The sequence below is a fragment of the Danio rerio genome, chromosome 18 (genome assembly GCF_049306965.1).
Source record: "Danio rerio strain Tuebingen ecotype United States chromosome 18, GRCz12tu, whole genome shotgun sequence".
In the NCBI taxonomy this organism is placed as follows: Eukaryota; Metazoa; Chordata; class Actinopteri; order Cypriniformes; family Danionidae; genus Danio; species Danio rerio.
This window is the reverse complement of record NC_133193.1, coordinates 7482455-7507789: the sequence shown is the minus strand read 5'-3', so window position 1 is coordinate 7507789 and position 25335 is coordinate 7482455. Positions and strand designations below refer to the sequence as shown.

The 25335-nt window shown below is 36.9% G+C and overlaps 1 protein-coding gene across 4 annotated transcripts in view; it reads right to left on the bottom strand.

The window, feature by feature from the left end:
- The window catches only part of ptprq (protein tyrosine phosphatase receptor type Q), a 137308-nt gene that overhangs the window by 63623 nt on the left and 48350 nt on the right, over nucleotides 1-25335 (bottom strand). For all 4 annotated transcript variants that reach the window (XM_073930217.1, XM_073930216.1, XM_073930218.1 and 1 more), the window contains 7 exons: nucleotides 19463-19689; nucleotides 14366-14435; nucleotides 11970-12169; nucleotides 9720-9960; nucleotides 8207-8335; nucleotides 7878-8024; nucleotides 2461-2621 (listed from right to left, as the gene is read on the bottom strand). In XM_073930217.1, coding sequence (XP_073786318.1) covers nucleotides 2461-2621; nucleotides 7878-8024; nucleotides 8207-8335; nucleotides 9720-9960; nucleotides 11970-12169; nucleotides 14366-14435; nucleotides 19463-19689 — 1175 coding nt within the window. The remainder of the gene's footprint in view (nucleotides 1-2460; nucleotides 2622-7877; nucleotides 8025-8206; nucleotides 8336-9719; nucleotides 9961-11969; nucleotides 12170-14365; nucleotides 14436-19462; nucleotides 19690-25335) is intronic.

The following is a 25335-nucleotide window of genomic DNA, read 5'->3' as shown; positions in this document are numbered from 1 at the left end:
TAAATCAGTATATTCGGATTTAGGGCTGCACGGTGCTGACATTGCGATCTTTTATTTAACTGACATTGCAATCTTTTATTTTTAATCAATATATAAATGCATACAGATGAAGTCAGAAATATTAGCCCCCTGAATTATTAGCACCCTGTTTATTTTTTCGCCCAATTTCTGTTAAACAGAGAGAAGATTCAACACATTTCTAAACATAATAGTTTTCATAACTCATTTCTAATAACTGATTTATTTTATCTTTGCCATAATGACAGTACAGAATATTTGACTAGATATTTTTCAAGACACTTCTATACAGCTAAAAGTGACATTTAAAGGCCTAACTAGGTTAATTAGGTTAACTAGGCAGGTTAGAGTAATTAGGCAAGTTATTGTATAATGATGGTTTGTTCTGTAGACTATCACAAAAACATATAGCTTAAAAGGGCTAATAATTTTGTCACTAAAATGTAAAAAAAAAAAAAAAGCTTTTTTTGCCAAAATAAAACAAATAAGACTTTCTCCAGAAGAAAAAAAAAATATTATCAGATATACTGTGAAAATTTCCTTGCTCTGTTAAACATCATTTGGCAAATATTTAAAAAAGAAAACAAATTTTAAAAGGGGGCTAATAATTCTTACTTCAACTGTATATTGCGATACTGAGTATAATTTCCCCAGACAATATTATTAAAATTCTGAATATAACAATATATTCACAATTTTATATACATTAGGATGGTTTTGTAAGGAAGTGCGCCTAAAATATAATAAACTGATAACAAAAACTCATAAACACAGTAGAGCAATAATATACAAATAAAATACACTGTGATTTTTAATTTTCTGGATTTACAGATACACAAATCTAATAATCAAATGTAAAATGACACTGTATAGTCTTCATTGTATAAATAAACACAAATACATTTAATCTCACAATTAAGTTACAAGTGTAATTTCTTATGCCTTTATTATTATCTTAATATCTTCATTATTTTGCCAAGTACGATGTGATCCTGGATTAACATCTGTGTTGATCCTGGAACATCATTTTTTTTGGAAAATGTAATCCATACCTATTCCCTACCCCTAAACCAAACCATAACTGTAAATTATTCCCAAAATCAGAGGGAATAATAGTTGAATAACAATCATGTAGAAGAGCATAACCCTAACTTAACATAAACAGTAAACATCTCCCTTAATTCTGATCGGTCAACGCAATCTCACAGCAATTCGTAACTTAGATGATGTAACTTGATTTAGTGGCTAATTCGTATGAATTTGTATGATCTAAATCGTACAATTTAGTACGATTTGCTCATCCCCCAATGACAGTTGGGGTTAGGGGTGGGATTTGGTGCCATGCCTCCTTTTTAAATCCTACATTTTCGTACGACTGAATTAGCCACTAAACTGACAAAACGTAAAATACTTACATTTCCTCATGAGAACAGGCTGCATTGGAATATTGTTACAAGATCAGCATAGATGTTTATGCAGGAACATGTCCTACTTGGTGAAATCAGGTTGGCATGCCCATGGTAACTTTATGGTTGAACGCAGGGTGCGAATTGCAGGGGGGTTTGGGAGATTCTGACACCCCTAATTAATGTTTAATCCCCCCTTAAGAACATCAAAACAAGATGTATGGAAGGGTCTGCGGTTTAATAGTAAAGAAATAGTTTGCTCCGATCTGCATCTTAAATAATATTAAGAATTAAAATTATAGATATATATTTTACCACCCCTACTATGGTTCAAACCATTGTGAATGCATGTTTGCATCAGAAATATTAATTCATCAGTTTGAAACCGGCAAATCTAGAGCACCGACAGACAGTGTAAGTGTTGTTTGTGCGTGTTTCTTTAATAAAGGCGTTTATAGGTGTTTGTAAAAACTAGATCTATAGTTTGTATTTGATTATATACTTGCTTGCACATGGAAGTTAAACAGTAAAATTAAAAATACATGCAGTCTTTCATGATCATCTATAAATAGGTGCAGGAAAGCAAACCTGTCACCGTCTATTTAATATCACAAATGTCATTGTGAACAAGTCAATATCCCTCAAAGCAATGAAAATAATAACAAGTTTGATAAACTAGATGTAATTGAATTAAATATTTAAATTTGGTTCACCGAGGCATATTACCAAACATAACCCAAAAACCCGACTCCCCTGATCGTCGATGTGTAATTCGCACCCTGGTTGAACGTTGGGATGACTGTATAAGTTTTTAAAAGTGGCTCCTGCTCGTTTATAACACCGGTTATAATATCCTGTGATTTGACTATTGCTTATGTACTTATTGCAATATCAATACAGAAACAATATATTCTTCAGCCCTATTTATATTTACAGGCACAAAAAGGAGACTTAACTCATGCCGATAATTAAACAATTAATATAAATAAATTGGATATTGAAATATGAACACTTGTGTAGTTTATTGAGTGGTCACCTGTCCTCTCAGGGTGATGTCCTGTACAAGTGTATCATGGTACAGCACCAGAATGCGGTAGTGAGTGATCAGACCATTGGGTTGGATTGGGGATCGCCAGGACAGACGGACTGATGTGGAGTCCACAGCCTCTGCTTTCAGAAGAGACACTGCGCTCGGGGCTGACATGGAAATAAAAACACACAAGTATGAACACACCTTGCAGTGTACTTAAAGGGATAGTTCAGCAAAAAATGAAAAAGTCATCATTTACTTATTCTTTTACTAATTTCAAAACTTTTATGAGCTTCTTTCTTCTGTTGAACACAAAAGAAGACATTTTAAAGAAAGCTTAAAATAAGCAACCATTGACTCACATATTATTTGTTTGTCCTACTATGAAAGTCAATGGTTTCTAGCTTTCTTTAAAATATATTATTTTGCATTCAACAGAAGAAAGAAACTCATAAAGGTTGGGAACCACTTGAGGGAGAGTAAATAATGAGTAAACGTTCATATTTAAAAATATATATATATATAAAGTATATTTTCACATCTCTTTAAACAGGGCTTTTAGAACCTCCAGTGACTGCAGCACAGAAATATAATACCTTCAAGTCCTTCACAAAAAAAAAAAAAAAAAAAAAGAAATACGAAAATTCAGTAATATTAAAGACAAATGTGCAAATTTATTTCTAATAAAAGTGTAAACCACAAAGAATATTTGAAGAGTTCAGATGCAAAAGCTGCTAAGTTCCACTTCCGCCAAAAATGAGCTAATGACATTGAGTGAATGCTTTAGGCAAATACTACACCATCAACAAATAGATTTGTTTTAAATCATATAAATCCCAGCATCAGCGCATTCAGAAATAACAGTTTGTTCACAAAAGCCGCTAAATGCCACCTGGCTTTGACAGCAAAAGCCGCCAGATCCTTGGATCAGAAGCGTGAATCGAATCATATGTTTTCAATGTAGCAGCGCTGATACGCCCACTTTTATGAGGAAACTGTTTTATTCCGCTTTTGATTTTAAAAGACGGAGTTTGATGAGCTGGATGAGCCTGTCCCACTGTCAGTGAATGACAAATGGAAATGTCCCTTACCTCAAAACTCTGTGCATTACAAGAAAAAGAAAACACAATGTGTATTCCGAAGTGTAGCATGTTTTCATAACGTGTTTTTGCGCAGCAACGCTACTTTGAATGAGTCCGATTAACTATAGCTACATTAAATAGCAACTCAACTTAGATTACAATGTTTGCAATGTTTACATTGTTCTCCTTACATTAAATCTAAATCCTAGATATCAGAAATGCCAACAGATTGTTAAGATTTATTTAATGTCAGTTTTAACGTTATCAATTAATGCACTTACTTGACAGATTTCATTTATTCATTTTCCTTCTGCTTTTTCCCTGGTTTATCACAGCGGAATGAACCGTCATTTACGTGACAGCTTTATATATTTAAATTTATATATATATATATATATATATATATATATATATATATATATATATATATATATATATATATATATATATATATATATATATATGTGTGTGTGTGTGTGTGTGTGTGTGTGTGTGTGTGTGTGTGTGTGTGTGTGTGTGTGTGTGTGTGTGTGTGTGTGTGTGTGTGTGTGTGGATTTAGCTGGTTTTAAAGAAAAAGAAAATTGACCTTGTTAAAATAAAAAAGAATTGTCTAAAGTGACATTTAAAAAAAAAAAAAGGTATTTTATTTACTAACTATAACCTTTTCATTACATATAAAATGAAACTTCTGAACCTTATAAGAAAAGCCTTATAGAAAATGCTCATTTACAAGAAAAGAGGTCTGATGGATTTAGAGGGTTTTGCATCTGAACTCTTCATTTAGTTTTGATATTCACAAAGCATGCTTAAGGATACAGATGTCTTCTTTGTATTGTCTTTCCTAAAAAAAAAAGACAATTGGTTGATTTTCTTTGATCTGTTATACACATTTGATCAAGAAACTTACAATAACTATTTTTGTTATTTACTTATATCTTTAATTATTTTGTAGAAACAATAATTCTTTAAAAAGTTCAGTCAGAAAATCTAACTACTGTCACTTCATTCATTCATTAGCACATTTTTACGCAGCGGATGCCCTTCCAGCCGCAAACCATCTCTGGGAAACATCCACACACACACTCATACACTATGGACAATTTAGCTCACCCATTTCACTTGTACAGCATGTCTTTGGACTGTGAGGGAAACTGGAGGACCCAGAGGAAACCCACGCGAACGCAGGGAGAACATGCAAACTCCACACAGAAACCCCAACTGAGCAGAGGATCGAACCAGCGACCTTCTTGCTGTGAGGCGACAGCACTACCTACTGCGCCACTGCGTCACCCAGTGTCACATTTGTAAAATAAGTTTAATCTATCCTTGCTTAATCAATGGATGAATGAACGAATGAATGAACAAATGGATGAATGAATGACTGACTGAATGATTGAATAATGAAAGAATACGACCAAAATCTTTTAATGTGCCCACCTAATGTTCATTAGAGAGAACAGTTTCAATTTTCCCATTTGTACAGAGAAAAAGGCCACCCTTTATTTATCACACATTTTCGGCAGCGGATGCTTTGAGGCCTTCAACCGAAATCTAATTTTAGATAAAAGCAACCCTAAATGAACAAATAACCTTTCTTGTTTTTCTGTGCATTTAATGAGCATTCACAAACGCGGCGCCAACTGGCTCGGCATGAAAAAAAAGTCATTTCCTCCAGCTAAATTAACCCAATTAAAGGTATAATTAGAGATAGCGGATTTTGCAGACAGAAGTAATTACACCCAGTCCAGCAAAATATAAATCTCATTTATAACCCTCGCTTATTTTGACCCTGGAGTCTGAATACTAGAGAAGTCACAAACACTTATTCCCCGAGCCTTTCGGGAAGAGATTCTCCATACAGATGAGTCACAAAATTAATTGTTCTCTATGACACGCTTCACAATGTCACCATCAAGCATTGATAGAAAACACACAAAACCAACAATCAATCATCACTGGCTGCATGTCTGTACAAAACTAAACAAGCCATTAATTCTCCACTGTTGCAGAATATAGAGATGAATTTGTAGACTGAAGGTTTGCTGGGTCATATAAAAATGGGGGAAAAACAAAAGCAATTCTACATCAGCGGAGTCTAAAGTGATTAAGTGCTTCTTTAAATTGCAGTCAGCACAACATAATTTGGTTAAGCAAGTCTTTTTAGGGTTGAGGTAATAACATTTTCATACAGCGAATGTGGCTTTGCTTTTTCAAATGTTACATTCCTTATAATCAGTGGCGGATTTAGGCATGGGCAATATGGGCGATCGCCCAGGGCGGCATCTTTCTGGCAGGGCGGCACAGGGTACGGTGCAAAAAAAACAAGCCCCAGACAGTAAAAGCTTTGAGACAGGATTTTTTTTATGCAAGCGTATTAATTTTTAGTGGTAATCCCAGAATGAAGACGTAAGAGGCCATTCACATTTGGCATCTTTTGCATATGCGTTTGTTGTTCCCTATGTGCAACCAAAACAGCGCTGGTGAAAACAAATTGACGCATACATGCAGAAAACCATTCCCGTGCGCTGCGCGTCCTGATAAAATACACGGTGCTCATGCGCTATAAAACCGGATTAACTTTTATGCAGAAGTGTTGGCATGCAGCGAGTTTTGCAAGTCGACAAAACTAAAGTCATAATATGATGATGATGATCTTATTTTGGCTAAGCATGGCTATGAAGCATAAAGGAGGGACAACAAGCCAGAGAGGTAAGACTTCATAACATTAATTCTCAGCCATGGGTCAAGGAAAAGACAACAGATAATTACATAAAACACAATTTTTTTTTGTATTCTATAGATTTGTCATTAAAATTCATGCAAAAGATTTCTTAGCATATCACTCCAGTTGTGTCTTTACATTGTTTTACAGTTACATTTAGGATTAATTTCTGTTATTTATTTAAAATAATCATTGTATGATAATAAAAACAATTTTATTTATTTGTAATATATATATATATATATATATATATATATATATATACACGTATTATCATATATATGTATGTATGTATGTATGTATGTATGTATGTATGTATGTATATATATATATATATATATATATATATATATATATATATATATATATATATATATATATATATATATATATATATATATATATATTATAGGTGGGCATAGATGAATTCTTTTTACCTAGATTATTTTAAGAATCAATATAGATAAAAATGGCTCATTTGAATTCTGCTGAAACCATTCAGAATGTATGTGCTACCAAAATGATAAGTCTTTGAGAACGGGTTTCTCTGGCGAGGTGGCTCATTAGACCAGGGGCTCATTTCCTGTCTCCAAAATGCATCACAAACTGCTTGAGAAACTGTTCTACTATAATAATTGCCGATGAAAATGAATGATGTTCAATAAGATGTACTTGTGTTTACTCACTGTTTATTCAGTTAAACATGAACTGTGAACTGTAGGCCTATATAAGCTCCAAACAGCGATTTTTGATCACCTTTATCCGACTAAAGTCATAACTGAACTAAACAGAAATGGAATGAAGACATGTGGAGTATGCAGATATTAGAGGCATTATTGAAGTAAACACTGCGATCAAACTAATACCGTCATGTAGGAATGTTTGCCATATTTTCCGACAAGCTCCACACAAGCTTCTGTCAGTAAAGGACCGCACACACACATTGCAAAATGCGGAAGTTTTTTTTTTTCCATGTGGCGTGCGATATTAAATTCCATAACACTCTCTCCAGTCCTTACTCCTTATTTGCGTCTAATACCCCAGTTTGTCATGGCAGCATGAATAAAATGTTAAAAGTGAAACTGCCGAACTGCAGGTAAAGTCAGGCATCCTGCTGATTTAATTTAGAAGGGCACTTTTTTGTCAGATGGCTCACCAGTCAGGTATACAGTTGCGCTAAAATATCAAGGAGAAAGTAACCATAGCTTGTGTAGAACAGACCTAGCTCTCAACCCAACCTACAAGAATAGATTAGAGGCGATTTTATTGCGCAATAAGAGTCTCACGTTAATGATGATAACGGCCAACCACCAATTTTAACATTTTCAAAATACTTTATTCTGTTTGGTTTATGAGCTATTTTACTCATAGAGACCAAAAATGTCCCCACAAGATCACAATGTTTATATATTGCTATACTTTTGGGAGGCCATTTCGTCCCAACAACACAAGGAATACAAAGCAAACATCTTCATTTTATTAAAATACATAAACTTCTGCCTTTTGGTACTGACTAATGTGACAAAAAATAAACTCCAGACATGCACTTCTCATTGTACCGGATCCCATTGAATGTTTTTTGAGAATCAAAACTTTGCACACTGTATATATTTTTTACCTTCTGCTAGTGTTGTAATGTTGATCACTGCTGCTGGTCCTGCGGCACCTGCTGATTTGGCCATCACATGGATGTAGTATGTTGTGTATGGAGTCAGTCCAGTGTAAATAAACATCTGATCGATTGTGCTGTTCTCACTAATCAACCCTGAAACACGCAGATGCATTCAAAAAAAAAAATCAGAGGATGTGCTTTGAATGTGCTACATTTAATGTCACACAGCTTTATAAACTCCACTATGGTTTAGGTACAGTATTTAGTGACGTGGTGTCTCTCTGATAAAATAATTGTTACTGTCAATGGACTGAACTGATGCTAGTAAAGGTTACCTTCAGAGCTGTGAAGCTGGATAACATAACTGAAGCGTCCTGTGATGATCTTTGGAGGCTCCCAAGTTAGAGACACGGATTTAGAAGTAATGTTTCTTAAAACTACATTTTGCGGTGGGTCTTCAGGGGCTGCAACACAAATTATTTTTAGGCAGCATTTAAGGTGTAAACATAAATAAAAAAATAATGCAAAAACAATAATTAACGATAACGAATCATCAGAAGACACTCACTTAAATGTCATTCAGTGTAACAACAGTTTTATATCTCTTGTCAGGCATATTTAAAACAAAATCATTTCATGCTATTATTATATCATCTAATGCTATAATTGTGAAATAACAATTGTAAACATTTTTGTCATGGTGTTTCACATGCAACTACAGGGCTTTGCTAATCAGTCAACCACAGTAATATTTAACATTTCAAAATGAAATAACATTTTATATGATTATCAATTGTACATAAAAAGTGCAGGTCTGAAAAAAAGTATCATTTTAAATGTCAAATTGTAGTGTAAAATTTTAAATGTTTTGAAAAATGTCTTTTATTCTTGACCAAGACCCTATTTATACAAATACAGTCTTTTTAATATTGTGATTTGTTGTTTTACAATTTAAAAGAGCACCTATTTTACCCCTTTTTCAAGATTTAAGAAAAGTCAAAACACCCATCAGATTATTTATTATATCTTCCAGCATATTGGAATTTTCTGCTCTGAACACACTAGTAGCTGTTTTTGTGGCCTGTGCCTTTAATGCTGGTTCTCCTCGCCCACCATTCCCACAAGCCTGTCAGAGTGTGCCTCAATCTCCACCTTGGTTGCATCAGATAAACAGCACAGTGAAAGACATGAAGGAAGCAGATCTCATGTGACGTCCGTGAGAAATACTACAGTAAAAACTTTCCCAATGATTATTTGATGTATTTGTTGAGGAGTTCATTCAAACCTTTCGGTGAGTCACACACAAAGTTGTTATAAAGTTCAGACAGACAGACAGACAGACACACACACACACACACACACTCACTCACACACACACATACACACACACACACACGCTTAACTTTGCACTGTTTTCGCATGGCAAACGCGACAGAATGCACATTAATATCCACTGCTGTAAAAAGATGATTTTCATTACAGGTGTCCTTTAAATGAACAGATTTGTATTTAAATGTATTACTTCAGTCTTGAATTTCACACAATCCTTCATTACAATTTCTTATTATTATCAATATTAATTATTCATTTACTTGTATATGCCATGTAAGTATCTAGAATATATGCATGGAAATCTCAAAATAAATATAATTAAAAACATACAATTAACCAAAATAAAAAAGACATTTCAAGCTCACAAAAGTGAAACATTCTAAATTGCTTTCAGTTTTCAAATAAATTAACCACACACTAGCTGAACAAAATATTTTTTTTGTTTTCAAACTCTAAACTTTAAAACTGATGTCTATGTAGATATATTTTTTGAGAATTAAGTGTATGAACACTAACCAGCCTCTGGCATGCGGACCATAGTGCTGGCGATCTGGCCCTCCCCGTCACTGGTGAAGGCGGAGACCTCAAACACATAAGGAGTGTAGGGGCGGAGCTCATCAATCTTCACACTGATTGGTACACTCCAGATGGAGGCGGGTGGAACTGCTGACAGTGTAATCGGGGGCAACACAGCAGATGTCAACTGGGAAGTCTGGGATGGGCTCGGAGTCCCACGGGATAAAATATCTGCAGCATCCTAAATTCACATTAAACACAACAATTAATTACAAAAGATTGATAGATCAATGCACACACCACTTTGGTTTCTTCTGAATGACTTCACATATGTGACCCTGGACCACAAAAGATCGTATGTTGCACAGGTATAATTTTGGCAATTGCAAAAATGCATTGTATTGGTTAAAAAATAATAACTTAATATAAAAATAATAACAAAACCCAAATCAGAAAAAGTTGGGACAATATGAAAACGCAAATAAAAAAAGAAAGAAGTGATTTCTAAATTTACTTTGACTTGTATTTCTTTTTAGACAATGGACATTATTTAATGTGTTCATCGTGATTTTTCTTTTTTGAACACATAATTAAATTTTGGTTCTTGCAACACATTTAAAAAAAGTTGCAACAGTAAAGCATTAACAATTTGTAATGTTGCCATGTCTTTTCACAACACTTAAATGATGTTTAGGGACAACAAGTGAGGAAGTGTTTCATGTGCCATTTTGTCTTATTCTTCCTGAAAACAAGATGGGCAATAGTACGGAGTCATCGTTGCTGCATCTTGAGCTTCAAAATGCACCACGATTCTCTATTGGAGACAGGTCAGGATTGCAGACAGGCCAGTCAATTACCTGTATCCTCTTCCTCCGCAACCTGGACTTTGTAATGTGTGCAGAATGTGGTTTTGCATTGTCTTGCTGAAATATGCATGGGTGTTCCTGGAAAAGAAGGAAGCATATTGTGCTCCAATATCTCTATGTGCTTTTCACCATTAATGGTGCCATCACAGAAGTTGAAGTTACCTTTGCCAAGGCACTGACACAACCCCATACCATGACAAACCCTGGCTTTTAGACTTGTTGCTAGTAACAGTCTGGATGATCCTTTTCTTCTTTGGTCCGGAGCACATGTTGTCTATTTTCTCCCCCAAAATACCTATATTCTGATTCATCTGACCACAGTACATGTTTCTACAGGGTGATGGTCCATGATGGATGCCCATCGAGCCCAAAGAAGTCGACTGCGCCTCTGGACACTGTTAACATAGGGCTTCTTTTTGGCATAATACAGTTTTTAACTGGCATTTGTGGATGTAACTACATATCGTGATACTTGACAAATTTTGCAAAAGCAGTTCTGAGCCCATGTGGTGATATCGCTTATAGATGAGTGAGGAGTCTTGATGCAGTGATGCCTGAGGGATCAGAGATCACGGTTGTCCAGCTTAGAATTGCATCCTTGTACACTGAAGCTCCTCCAGATTCCTTGAATCTTTAACTACTGTATGTTATGCACTGTTAAAGCTGAAATATTCAAATGTCTTCCTATGTTTCTATAAGGAACTTTGTTTTTAAACATTTCAATAATTTTCTCACGTAATTGTTGACAAATTGGCAATCCTCGGCCCATCTTTGCTCCTAAAGGACTATTCCTTTCTTGGATGCTGTTTTTGTACCAAATCATAACTACAATAAGCTGTTGAAATCAACTGTTTCAAATCACATCATTATTTAATTAATTTACCCGATTACTAGCTCTAAAATTCTTCTGTCCCAACTTTTTTAAAATGTGTTGCAGGTCTGAATGTCAGGAAAGGATGAATATTTACAAATGAAATGAAGTTGACCAGACAAAACAAAATATTTTGTGTTCATATTGTCTGCAATAAACTACAAGTCAAAGTAAATTTGGAAACCACTACATTCTTTTTTATTCACGTTTTCCATACTGTGCAAACTTTGTAAGATTTGGGGTTGTACATTTCCAACCATATAATAAATACATCAAAACCCAATTTTTGATTGCCAATGTGCATCGCTGAGAAGTTAATTTCGACCTAATAAACACAATTTCCTCAGTATTTTCTCAGATTTAACATTTTCAAATAGTCGTATCTGGGCCAAAAATTGTCCCGTCTTGACAAAGTACATGACTGAGCAATTATAATTATACATCAATATAAAAACTGACATTTTTGAGGCTTGTTTTTGTGGTCCAGTGTGACATAAACAAATAAAGACGTACGTTGCAGTGAGGCAAGGCTCCGTTCATGATATCCTCAGCGTTCAGTTCCTTCGTGCGGACGATCTGGCCTGTTCGAGCATGCTTGACTTTCACTGCAAACTTAGTGATGAGGCCATTAATACGTACAGGGAGAAACCAGGTCACAATGACTGATGTGTGATCCTCAGCAAACGCTGTGAGATTCGACACCAGACCAGGAGCTGTGAGAATCAATATAAACACATGGGTCAAAACATGTGATGTTAATATTAGGTTTGATTTATGTTGTGATGTCAGGTAACCAATATTCAACATCTAGCCAGCATCTAAGGACAATGATATTTTGATGTCCAATAATGACGTTAAATGAAGTTGATATATGGTTTATTTTATGTTGTTAGAAAGTGGCTAAAATCCAACGTCGAGCAAACATCTTAAGCCAACATCATATTGACATCAAATACTGACTTTTGTTTATCAGGTATGGCAACCAAAATCCAACCCCTGATAGATTTCATAGTAGGAACATCAACACAACGTCAAGCTGTAACATCATTACAAGTTGATATTTGGTTGATTTTAGGTTAGACCTTGGAGACTGATGTTGGCCTGACTTTGAGTTCTCAACCCGATTTTCATTTCCAAATAAAAAGCAACATCCATGACATTTGGGTTCAAACGTCAATCTGACATCATGATAACGTCCTTTGCCTGCTGGGTGTTTGAGGCCATTTCGGTCATCATACAGAAAACATCTGTCATCTTCTCATCAGTGACCTGCATCTAAACAGTCTGTGTCATTGCGTGTAAAGATTTTGAACATCTTCTTGGACACTTTTAATGCTTCTAAACAGTTTGCTGCAATAATAAAGCACCCATGACTTGAGGTAGTTCATTATGTGACGATTCACCTTATGTGCGATTTGATAACTGGATTTGCAGGACTGATTTTTTAAATCCCCATAGACAAGAAAAATAAAGTAGTGACTGCAGGTTGAAGGAAAGTAGTGCAATAAAATGTACTCAAGGGAAAGTAAAAGGACACATTTTTAAAAATACTTAGCAAATTACAATTCCTGAGAAAAACTACTCGATTATAGTCATTTGAGTATTTGTAATTATTTACTTTACACCTGGTTGTGAATTAGGCAGAAGAGTTTTGTGAGTTCAAATGTACGCATGAAAAGTGAATGAGGACTAAGTCTTTAAAGTCATGGCTGCCACAGCCATATCACCCTGCAGCCCAAGACTGTTAAGGCTGATTTATACTTCTGCGTCAAACGCCGGCGTATGCTACGGCGCTGACGCATAGCCCTTCGCCGTGGCCATCGGCGTCACTGACTTGCACCTCTCAAAAAATGTAACTACACGTCGCAACAACGAGTAGCGCAAGCTCTGTGATTGGTCGGCTTGGTAGCGCTGAGGAGTCTGGGCGGGACGGAGAGCCGCGTGATTGGTGCGAGCGATTGTTTACAAGTGTGGAGTCCCGTTAAGGAGCTCCAGATGGAAAGTTTGGTTTTGTGTTTACCTCATAGTTAAATGTTGCACGTCCGCCGGTTCCTGCCTCAAAATGAGCGAGTTTGAGCCACATGTACATCCCCGAAGTGTTCAGGAAACGCAAAAAAGCAGCAAAGAAACTCGACACAGAGTAAGATTTACACCTCACTGCCAACTAGCGTTTCGGAAGTGTTAATGCAGACCAACAGAGACAGCGCGCAGAAGTATAAATGCACAGCCACGTGCGTTGCATGCGCCGTGGGTTACGCTGGTCACTTGACGCAGAAGTATAAATCAGGCTTTACTCACTGAAGCTAAGCAGGGCTGAGCCTGGTCAGTATCTGGATGGGAAGTGATGTTAATGAGGCCAGCAGGAGGCGCTCAACCTGCAGTTTGTGTGAGTCCTAATGGCTCAGTAAAAGTGAAGGAGACACTATACTGTAAGTAGGCGCTGTCTTTTGAAAGACGTTAAACTGAGGTCCTGACTCTCTATGGTCATTAAAAATGCCATGGCACTTCTCGTAAAGAGTAGGGGTGTAACTCCGGTGTCCTAGCCAAAGTCCCTCAATTGGCCCTTACGATCATGGCCTCCCAATCATTCCCATCCACTGAATTGGCCTATCACTGTCTCTCCACTCCACCAATAGCTGGTGTTTGGTAAGCACACAGGGGCCATTGTCCTGTGGCTGCCGTTGCATCATCCAAGTGGATGCTGCACACTGGTGGTGGTGTGGAGAGACCCCCCCCCCCTCCTTCATGATTGTAAAGCGCTTTGGTGTATGGCCATACATAATAAATGCGCACATTACAATATATTACATATATTACAATACATTACATAAATACACACATTACAATATATTACATCTTTACACGCCAAAGAAGCTCAGTTTTGAATAAGGCATATGAATGCTGCTTACGGGCCTCTGCTGTTTTGTAGTACAGAGACTGGCTAAATGGTCCAACTCCTGCTTTATTCACTGCCGCAACCTACAGACAGAAGAAAAAAAAAAGCTTTTAAAAACCAATATACACAAACCTGCACAAGGCATAATAACGTCGGCTTGATTTATCACCGTGACTTAGCAGAGGAGGTTACATAAACACACTGAATGAAGATTTCAATGCAAGACGATCTACTCCACACAACAGAGCCATCAAACACTGTCACACGTACAAACACACGCTCGCACAAAAAGTCAATTCAGAGTTCACCGTGTACCCTGCCAATGAATTCATGAGACAAATGAGGGAAAACAGAGATCCCTCGTGGATCCTGAGTTCTCTGTTGGAGATGAATTATTCACCGCTGATAAATTATTGAGCGGGATCAATGGAATAGAGGCCACTGGCAACTTTCCCACGGACAGTTAATCCAGTAATGTCTGCTGAATGCTGGCCTTCTCTATAGAGTTTAACAAACTCTGTTTTTGGTTTTGCATTCGTCATATTGGCTGCTGCTTCATTAGAGGCGACAAAAGGAAAAGGAAAGGGGCTTCAGCATGCTACACATGCGGTAGATGTAATATTACTAACATTATTTATTAATGTATTCACACATTTAAAGGGGTTACTGGAATAAGGAGAAGGTCAAGAGAAGCAAGTCTTTGGGGAATAGTGTAATTCAACTGTTGAACTGTGGGATATTGCACTATTATTCAGTAAGTCTGCAATGCTTTGGAGGTGGGAAGGAATTGCAAATCTCTTGAAATTTCCATTATGTTTTAATGTTGGGAGTTATTGAAGGTTATGTGTGTTCCTGGACACTTCTATGGCCTGTTTCTGCCACTGAACCAACACACACAGACACAATAAATAAACAGTGGTGTAGAAAATAGTTTGCCCCTTATTGATTTCTTTTTTTGCTTATTTAACACACTTTAATGTTTCAGATCATCAGATAATTTTTTTTATCTTACTATTATTTTTTTCTTGCAATTGCAAGTTTATAACTATTAATTATGCCTTTTGTCTCAGAACTGTTGTGATGTATTTAAAGGCATTTTGGCAATAAAGCAACACATTTAATCAGCAAACAATACATTTAATCACATTTTGCATTTTATTCATTCATTCATTCATTTTCTTGTCGGCTTAGTCCCTTTATTAATCCTGGGTCGCCACAGCAGAATGAACCGCCAATTTATCCAGCACGTTTTTTTTACAAAGCGGATGCCCTTCCAGCCGCAACCCATCTCTGGGAAACATCCACACACACACACATACACTACGGAGAATTTAGCCTACCCAATTCACCTATACTGCATGTCTTTGGACTGTGGGGGAAACCGGAGCACCCGGAGAAAACCCACGCGAACACAGGGAGAACATGCAAACTCCACACAGAAACGCCAACTGAGCCGAGGTTCGAACCAGCGACCTTCTTGCTGTACAGACATTATATGCAGTACAGACATATAAACACCGCAATCAAAATATTACTGTTGTGTAGGAAATTTCACCCCATGTTGTGACAAGGTAGTCCATACACACACGTGTTTGACACTATTCTCTGCACCTACCAAGTCAGTAAAGGGCCACAGACACCTGCATCATGAAATGCGGAGGTTTTTTCTCATAAGGTGTGCGGTATTAAATTCCATTAAAACTACACTCTTCCAGCAGTTCATACTTGCATCCGATACCTCAGTTTGTCACAGGGAGCATGCATGAAATGTTCCTGAATGAAAGCGAAAGTGCAGAACTGCAGTTAAAGTCGAAAAATTAAAAATGAAATGAAACACTTGAAATTACATGAAATTCTAGAGGAAACGTGGATAGTGCGGTGACGCAATGATGATAATCAATCTGTGTGCTGTAACTTTTAAAACGGGATCATGAAAAGAACATTCAAAAAGTAGCTCATGTAAACACCTTAATCATACTATTAGCCCCTTTCACACAGTGATACCGGTAAATATCTGGAAAATTTCCGGAACAACTTTACCGGTATATTAAAAAAAAAGCGCTGTTCACACAGGCGAGGACGTTACAGAATTTTTCCGGAAAAGAGCATTCACACATCCATTCTAAAATACCGGTAAATTCTTACATCATTCACCACAAATGAGCTTTAAACGGCTGCGCTTGTGTTTGTAAACATTTGACTAAATTACAAACTCTGTGGATGATCAATATTGTGAACAACTTTCGCAGGATCACTTTCGCATGTCGAGATGTTCATAATATGTGCGTGTGCAGGCACTCACAGGCTGTTTCACAGGCACACGCAAAGCTTGAAGGTGAACAAAGAACGGCTTACCATAAGCATCTCATCGATGATTATTTACACAGTTGGCATTAAGAAGAACATATAAACGTGATCTGACTAACTTCTAGCCGCTAAATGTGTCTGGAAAAATATTCAAAGGCTTTTATTCTCACAAACCGCGCTACGTAAATGTGTCTGACTGTTGTGATTGGCTAAAGCAGACGTCTCACGTCAGCACGTTCTAGACGTGCACGCGCTTATTACGGCAATCTTCCTTCTGCGTTCACACAGCGCAGCATTCCGGCAAATTGCCGGTAATCTTACAACTTCTCTTTCCGGAAAATAGCCAGAACGAATTTACCGGTATTTTCAAAAAGGACCTGTTCACACATACAAGCTTTCCGGAAAATGTATGTGTGAAAGGGGCTATTGTCTTATTCAGATAAGGGCAAATAATTTGATTACTGATGTCAATGTCAATGTAGTGTCATAATCTGAAATATTTTATTGCTCATCAAATCTGCAAATTTAGAATGATTTGATAGATTGTGTGACTAAATATTACAATATTAATGTTCTTATTGAATTTCTCTTTTCATTAAAGAAATCAAACTGACCACACATTTTATAATGATGCTGTAAAATATCTCTCAAACCTGGCACACACTGCATTGCTATATGGTATGATGCCACTTTGTAGTAGTAACTGTGAATTAGTTCCTATTTATTTTCATCAATGCATATTATAGTCAAATGTGGTATGCATCTGTTCTGTTCCTAATGTTTAAAAATCTGCTGTGGTTATATTAGACTTTGACAACATAATGTGTAGCGACGCAGTAGCGCAGTAAGTAGTGCTGTCGCCTCGAAGGAAGAAGGTCGCTGGTTCGATCCTCGGCTCAGTTGGCGTTTCTGTGTGGAGTTCGCATGTTCTCCCTGCATTCGCGAGGGTTTCCACCGGGTGCTCCGGTTTCCCCCACAGTCCAAAGACATGCAGTATAGGTGAATTGGGTAAGCTAAATGGTCCGTAGTGTATGAGTGTGTGTGTGTGAATGCATGTGTGGATGTTTCCCAGAGATGGGTTGCAGCTGGAAGAGCATCCGCTGCGTAAAAACGTGCTGGATGAGTTCATTTTGCTGTGGCGACCCCGGATTAATAAAGGGACTAAGCCGACAAGAAAATGAATGAATGAATGAATGAATGAATGAATGAACTTAATTTGTTAGTGAAAAACCCTTTGTAGCTACTGTCCAAAGACATGGATTTACAAAAGACAAATTAGCAATGAATTACAACTGTTGAAGGTTTTTTTTTTTATAAGCAAAATTAATAGTGTATTTAAATATACTATGGATGCACTGAATTTATGAAGTATGGTCAAACAACATGCAGACAGTACATTTCTATATGTAGTATACTTGTTTCTGCTGTTTGCAATAGTGCTACTATGCTGTCATGCCAATGCCAATGTCATGCCTTTCGACTACTCAATAAAATGTGGTTATATTATTGCTTTTTGTATAAAATCTGTAACGTTTTGGCTCTTGATTTAGTTTTATAAAGTCTTAATAAATTATCTTATTTTATTTATTGAAAGTATAAAATAATTATTACAAAGTATTTTTATTTAACATCCAAGTGTGTCCAGAACTTTGGATTTTGGTGCATCCCCGTAATGGAGTCTTACACTAATATACTGTATCCTGTTAAGCAAATCGGTCCCACTTTTTATTAAGTGTCCTTAACTACTATGTACTTACATCAAAAAAATACAAACAATGTACTTACTGTGTTTATAATATATTTGAGAACACTTGTGGTGCTTTTGAGTTATATGGATAGAGGTTGGGTTATGGACAGGTTTGGTGGTGTGGGTAGGTTTAAGGGTAGGTTAAGGTGTAAGGGATGGTCAACAGTGTATTTACAAATTTAATTACAAAAGTTACTTACAGATGTAATTACATACATGTATTTAATCAAGCATAAGTACACAGTAAATGCATGTATTTACACAATAAGTCAATTGTAACAAACTATTAACTTCTATGTAAGTATGTATTAGTTAAGGCCACTTAATATAAAGTGGGAGCTTTATTTATATTATTTACTAAATGATCAATTAGCAAAATTAACTGATAATTTACTAAATTATCAATATCTACAGATAAACATTCACCACCGATCCCCTCATCTAAACGCCTTTGTGTGGTTTCACCCATGATGGGCATGGGCGGGACTGTGACTTGCGCCTCCATGGCTACTGGACCAGTTGGCTGCCACTCATCGGATTGTTTTCCACATCCCCTGTTCCCATCCCCTGTTTCAATGTTGTGTCTTGCCGGTGTGTTTATGCTAAGATTGGGCTGTTTTTCTCCCTGTTCTCACTTTGCCCTAATCAAGGGCAAGCTGAGAGGGCGTTCTTTTGGCCTAATTGTCCAGATGTATTTGACTTACCTTCTAAATGCTATGCGACATGTGACAAATAAAGGCCTGATTTGATTTGATTTGAATTAATTTTATTTTATTATTTTCTACTGCAACCCTCAAAGCAATGTAACAACAGCAATTATAATAATAATTATCTATATTATTTATGAAATTTTCCATTAAATTGTATTTTATTCATGTCTACCACAACCCTAAACCCAACACTCACAGCAATGTAAAAATATTTGTTATTGTAGTACAGCGTCACAAAAATGATGCTATAATGTTGTACGTATTTGCAATTGTATACCATCTAGACTTCAATTTTTTCTGCTGTTAAACAACTGGATGTGATGTGTGTGCTGTATCATTTCTGCACCTTGATGTTGTATGTGGCTCCAGGGGTGAGTGTGTTCAGCAGGGTTTCTGGGATGTCCAGGCTCTTGGTGATCTCCGTGAAGCTGGGGTCTGGATATGGACACATCTCCTTATATCTGATGACGAATGAGTGAATGGAGGGGTCGAGAGGCATCGGCATCCGCCAGGACAGCAGGATGCCGGTGGAACCGACCCGTTCACCTTCAGGTTTAGAGGGGGCCGCTGGTACTGCACACACACACACACACACACACACACACACACACACACACACACACACACACACACACACACACACACACACAAACACGAAAATAATGAAATTATCTAAGCAGTTTGTGATGCATTCAGTATATTATATTATTTTTATGACTTTTTTTTAAATCTTCATCTGCAACTACCTGGAGAGTTTAGGTGTGGGTAAAAGTGCTGTAGGAAAGTTTTTGACTCTTCTAAAGCATAAAAATACCATAATATGCTTGCAGATATTTCAGAAACATGTAAGTGAACATACTCATGTGAAAAACAATGCTAAATACTGTTGTTCTGCTTTAAAAATGTCACAATGTCTATCTTTGTTTTGATTATGTAACTCCGCCTGCAACCAGTTAACCCAATTATATTTCAGCACCCGGGTTGCCTTGATGGAAAACAGGTGTTAGTATTCAGCAGCCTCTGCAATGAGATGCTGGTTTTGAATTATAAAAATAAACATGAGGTGTTTTTAATTAGCAAATAATGCAAATATTACAAATGTAAACATTAGATGAGAAACGTACAGTGCAAGGCTCGATCGTCAAGCCATTTGCTCTTGGCTGTGTTGTCAATCTGGCAACCCATGTGTGCTTCAAGTCGTCATCAGAGGGACCAGGTGAAAAAAAATCCTCTAAAATAATTTGAATTTGGACTGCAATACCTCGTTCAACCACTAGATCAATCCAATACTGCACCTTTAAACACAAACATATATTTCTATATATGGTTTAATATACTCTCCATAGGCACAATGTATTTTATACTGTAAAAAATACTTATTATATGGCCTTAATCTACTCAAAGCAATTTTAAATGTCTAAAGATCTCATTAAGTTTGAATAAATTAAGACCTGTCCTCGTAAGAGTACAACCAGATCATAGCCTTGTCATTATACAATTTAAAGCCATGTACAATTATTGGTAACACCTTACAATTTGGTTCATTAGTTAATGCATTTACTAACATGAACTAATCATGAACAACACTTGTGCAGCATTTATTAATCATAATCAAAAATTTACTAATGCATTATTAACATGCAAGTCCATGCTTGTTAACATTAGTTAATGCACCATGAGTTAACATGTACTAACAATGAACAACTGTATTTTCATTAAGTAATGTTTATTAACATGAATAAATACTGTAGTAAATGTATCGTTCAATGTTTGTTCATGTTAGTAAATGCATGACTTAACATTAACTAATGAACCTTATTGTAAAGTGTGACCCAATTATTATACAATCTAATAAAGTCATCATAAACCATGTAATCAAGAACAAACACTAACTCATGCTGTTTTGTAGTTTTTGAGGACTCTCCATTTGCGTAATGTATTTTATACTCTAATATCCACTAATAATATCACCCGACCCCTAAACCCAGCCTTCATGGGAAATGGTCAATGATTGTGTTCATTGATAAACAAAATAGAAGCACAATCTGAGCCACTTCTGATGCATTCAATACATTATGTAATTTACTTAAATTACGTATTTAACATTTTTAAATGCTTGAATCTAATTGGTTAATTACATTTATTTCTATGCAGTTTTTACACATTATTCAGTTCTAATTTACATGCAATAAGATAAAAACTCAATCAATCATTTTGAGCAATTTATTAATCATTTTATATGATATTGTGGCAATGCAGCTTCATTGAATACCTGAATATAATTGGTCAACCACAATTATAACTACGTGGTTTTTTCACATAATTATTTGTTTATTTATATTCATGCACGTAGATGAAAAGCAAAGTAATTAATTAATTCGAGCCATTTATTTCATTTGACTGTTGAAAGCTTGATTGTGTTTGGCTAGTTAAATTATTTCTGTAAAACACAAATATATATTCTTTTCGCTATATTCTTCTATATTTATATAAACAACACACTGAACACTTATAAATACAATATAGTTTAAGTGTTAAACAGCCTTTTTAGCATTCACAGACAGCTAAGCAAATAACTAAATGTGCAGTAGGTGATCTTCCAAAATGCTATCTGTTAGCATAACAGCTTTAAAAACATAGTCCCTCCCCTGCCGTCCAAAGCCACGCCTCCTGAAAATGAACAGTAGACAGCCCGCTAGATCAAGTCATTCGCCAGTTAGAAAACTTTATATTACTTTATAATACTACGATTCCCAACAAAAAAAAAAAACTGTTTTATATCTAGCACATTTTCAGTTGTGTAGCAAGCAAAACTTGTCATAATGTGCAACATTTCATGCATGCAAGGATCGCTGGTCGCACTCTCTCACGCAATTTGTCTTAAAGCAACTATGGTGCTTGGACGGCGGGGTGCAGGACTAAACCATACTTACATGCTATTACTGACTGTAACAATTTTGTGTATATAAATCATTCAAGAGTTCACACTTAGATATGCTTGGGATTAATAGCAGGTTTGTCATGCTGTCCTGGGAGAGAACCCTGAGCTCGAAGATAATTGAGCCCAAGGCTCCTGCCCAGTCAATAAGCATATAAGGGGGTTCAAGATCAGTTAGGTATCAAAAGGGAGGAAAAGGAGGAGATGGGGTGGAAGAGGTGATTCTTCCAAAACGAAGATAAAGCAGAAGGATAAAATTTGTCTATTTATTGTAAGCTCGGATCACCCTGATTTGATTTTTACTTATTACAGATGAGAATCCAGCTGTGCTCAATCATATCACTTGCTCCTCTCGAAATTAGTTTATGAAACTTCACTTCATTTTAAAGTGTTGTGAGTTTTAACATGATTGCATGGTATGGACTTTTGCCAATTAAGGAAAAGCAAAAACTGTGTCGAGTAGTAAAAATTGCCAGAGCAATTGTAGATAAAAAAGACAACAAAATTAAATGTATTCAATGAGAATTAAACAGAAAGCATGTGTCATTATTGAAGATTGTTCCCATCCCTTAAGTTCCCATCAAAAAGACGTTTTAGGCAACCTCAAGTAAAGAAAATGTGTATCAAATGTGCCATTAGAATTTAAAATACTGGGTTCTACAGTAAGTATGTATAGGGTTTTTTAATGTGATATATGTGATAACGTTGAATGTATTTGTGTTGCCTGTTTTTTCTGTGAGGTGTTTAATGTGGACACTGATGTGGTTGTGTGGTGAAAACACTGATAAATTTCCACTTGTGGAGAATAAAGAAAATAAAGTTCATAAAACAACAAAATCTACATCAGCTTTGCATGAATAATATAGTTTTAAAATGTATCATAACCTGTCTAAAAGAACCTGTCATCCTTACTGCGGCGCCCACAGGACACGCACCGTGGGGTTGGTGGGAGGGAGGGTTGCACGTGTGATAAATCTACTTCACATGATCATAAGCCACACCCCCCCTCCCCCCAATTCCCCCCGACTGTCTTCACTTCAGACCTTAACTCTTGCGGGTGGGCCTATACCACTGCTCCAGCGTACAAAAGTAACTTCAATATTGATTCAGGATTTGTTTTTACTGCTGATGTACAAATCTACATTTGTTGACGGATTACTTTGCGCTACTTATCAGAATTTTGGGAATCATCGGTGCAACAAATTTCAAGAGACTTTCAACCAGCACAAAAAAAAAATGTTTCTGAAGACAATCACCTGCTGCACCTTTAAACAATTTGAGTCGTGTTTTTAACACATTCAATATAATATCCCATTTTAGTCAGCTTTATTGATCCTAGCAGATCAATTACTATTTAATAAAAACACGTACATCACAAATTATGTTCTCATATGCTGCATGACACATTTAATACAACTGTAATTACTTGTTTTTTGTATTGCAATTAGTTGTATGCAGTTTTTACGCACAATTAATTTTCAATCGATTGTCACTTCTTGCATTAGCTTCCGTCATCTCCTCTTGATGTGCACTGAAGCAGGACGGATACGGTTGCCCTGACCTAGATTTGGTATCATCGAGAGTCATTATCAAATGCGGAGGTCTTTCAGAAGGCTCTCTGTTGTGCTGGAGGTGTCAGACATTTAGGAGAATAACAATATAAACCATCAGAAAGCGTGACCCGTTCATGCCATTCTCTGAGGGACCCGTGAATCTGATACCCGCGTATCAAAGCCTGCTAACTGGAATCAGCATCAATTATGCAAACATAAATATATACACACACACACACACACACACACACACACACACACACACACATCTCGAGTGGAAAACAGTGTGCATAGATTCATATACAAAGAGTTTTACATTTCATTGGATTTACCCTTTCAAAGGAAAACACTAAATTGATTTTGACGACTGCAACACACTCCAGATAAAGATAAACACATCAGCTTCCCCTTTTTTACAGTGTATGAGAATTGCAATTTTTGAATCGAGAATATTAATTGAATTGAGAATTGAGGATATTCATTTTTATAAAGGCCAGTTTATACTTCTGCATAACTGTAAGTGCATGCAATAGTTATGGTGTAGCCTTCACATGGTTGCGTATATAGTTATTAGTAGGGACGTACAGATCCGTTCACGTGATCGAAAACCGGGCCAATCACGCAGTTTCAGACTCGATCTAAATCTGATGTTACCTCCCAATCAGGACTCAAATATTTTAACCCAGGCTCATTCTGAAAACGTAGTCCTGCGGACATTTCTGGAGTCCGCAAACTATGTAGCCGGAGGTACGTATGGCTGCATTTCATTTTTTAGGTGAATGCTATGGGGGCGATGTAGCGCCGTTCCTTTTCGCGCTTACCGGCTGACTGCTTACCTCCTTGTGGAGGGCTTTCGTGGCACAATTAGTTTTTACAGTTAGCTTGTCGTGTACATCGGCAGACTTGAGACGCAAAGAGGAGCTGACCTCGGGTTCAAGTGCGGGGAAGAGTGGTTCCAGAAATCAGGCAAAATACTCAAAAAATAAAATGAACAAGTGAATAACAGGGTGAGAAGTTTTAGGGAAGTTTTTAGGGAAGTAAGTGGGCGGGTCAATCGGTAAAAATGGTTAAGTTTAGGGAAGGAGGAGGAGGGTGGGTCGGCCAGTCAATCATTCAGCCAGTCGAACAGACGGTCGTTCAACAGTGGCCTCTTGTGGGTTAACGCGAGAATGGCGCGGACGCGAACAGCACTCGCGAGAGACATACGAGATGCGAAAAAGTGCACACAGTGGCCTCTCGTGGATTCGCAAAAACTCACAAATACGTACCTCATGGAACGTTTTTCACGATCTCTAGAAACGTCCACGGGACTACCATTTCAGAACATATATAGTTATGCGGTGGCACAGAGTTAGACCTCTTTCTTGATCTTCACAGACATCACTTTGTCAGCATTTAACCAATAGCGTCTCTGCAACAAAGTAGAACAGGGAAGCAGCTTGGAAAGCGCGAGTATGTCTGTGGTCTGGAGGTATTACAGAGTTGATGACGACAACATTACCGTGGCAAACTGTGAGATATGTAAACTTGGGATTTCCTGACGGGTGTTTTAAGTTGAGGCAATGCAGTGGCGCAGTAGGTAGTGCAATGCAGTGGCGCAGTAGGTAGTGCTGTTGCCTCACATCAAGAAGGTCGCTGGTTCGATCCTCGGCTCAGTTAGCGTTTCTGTGTATAGTTTGCATGTTCTCCCTGCATTCGCTTGGATTTCCTCCTGGTGCTGAATTGGGT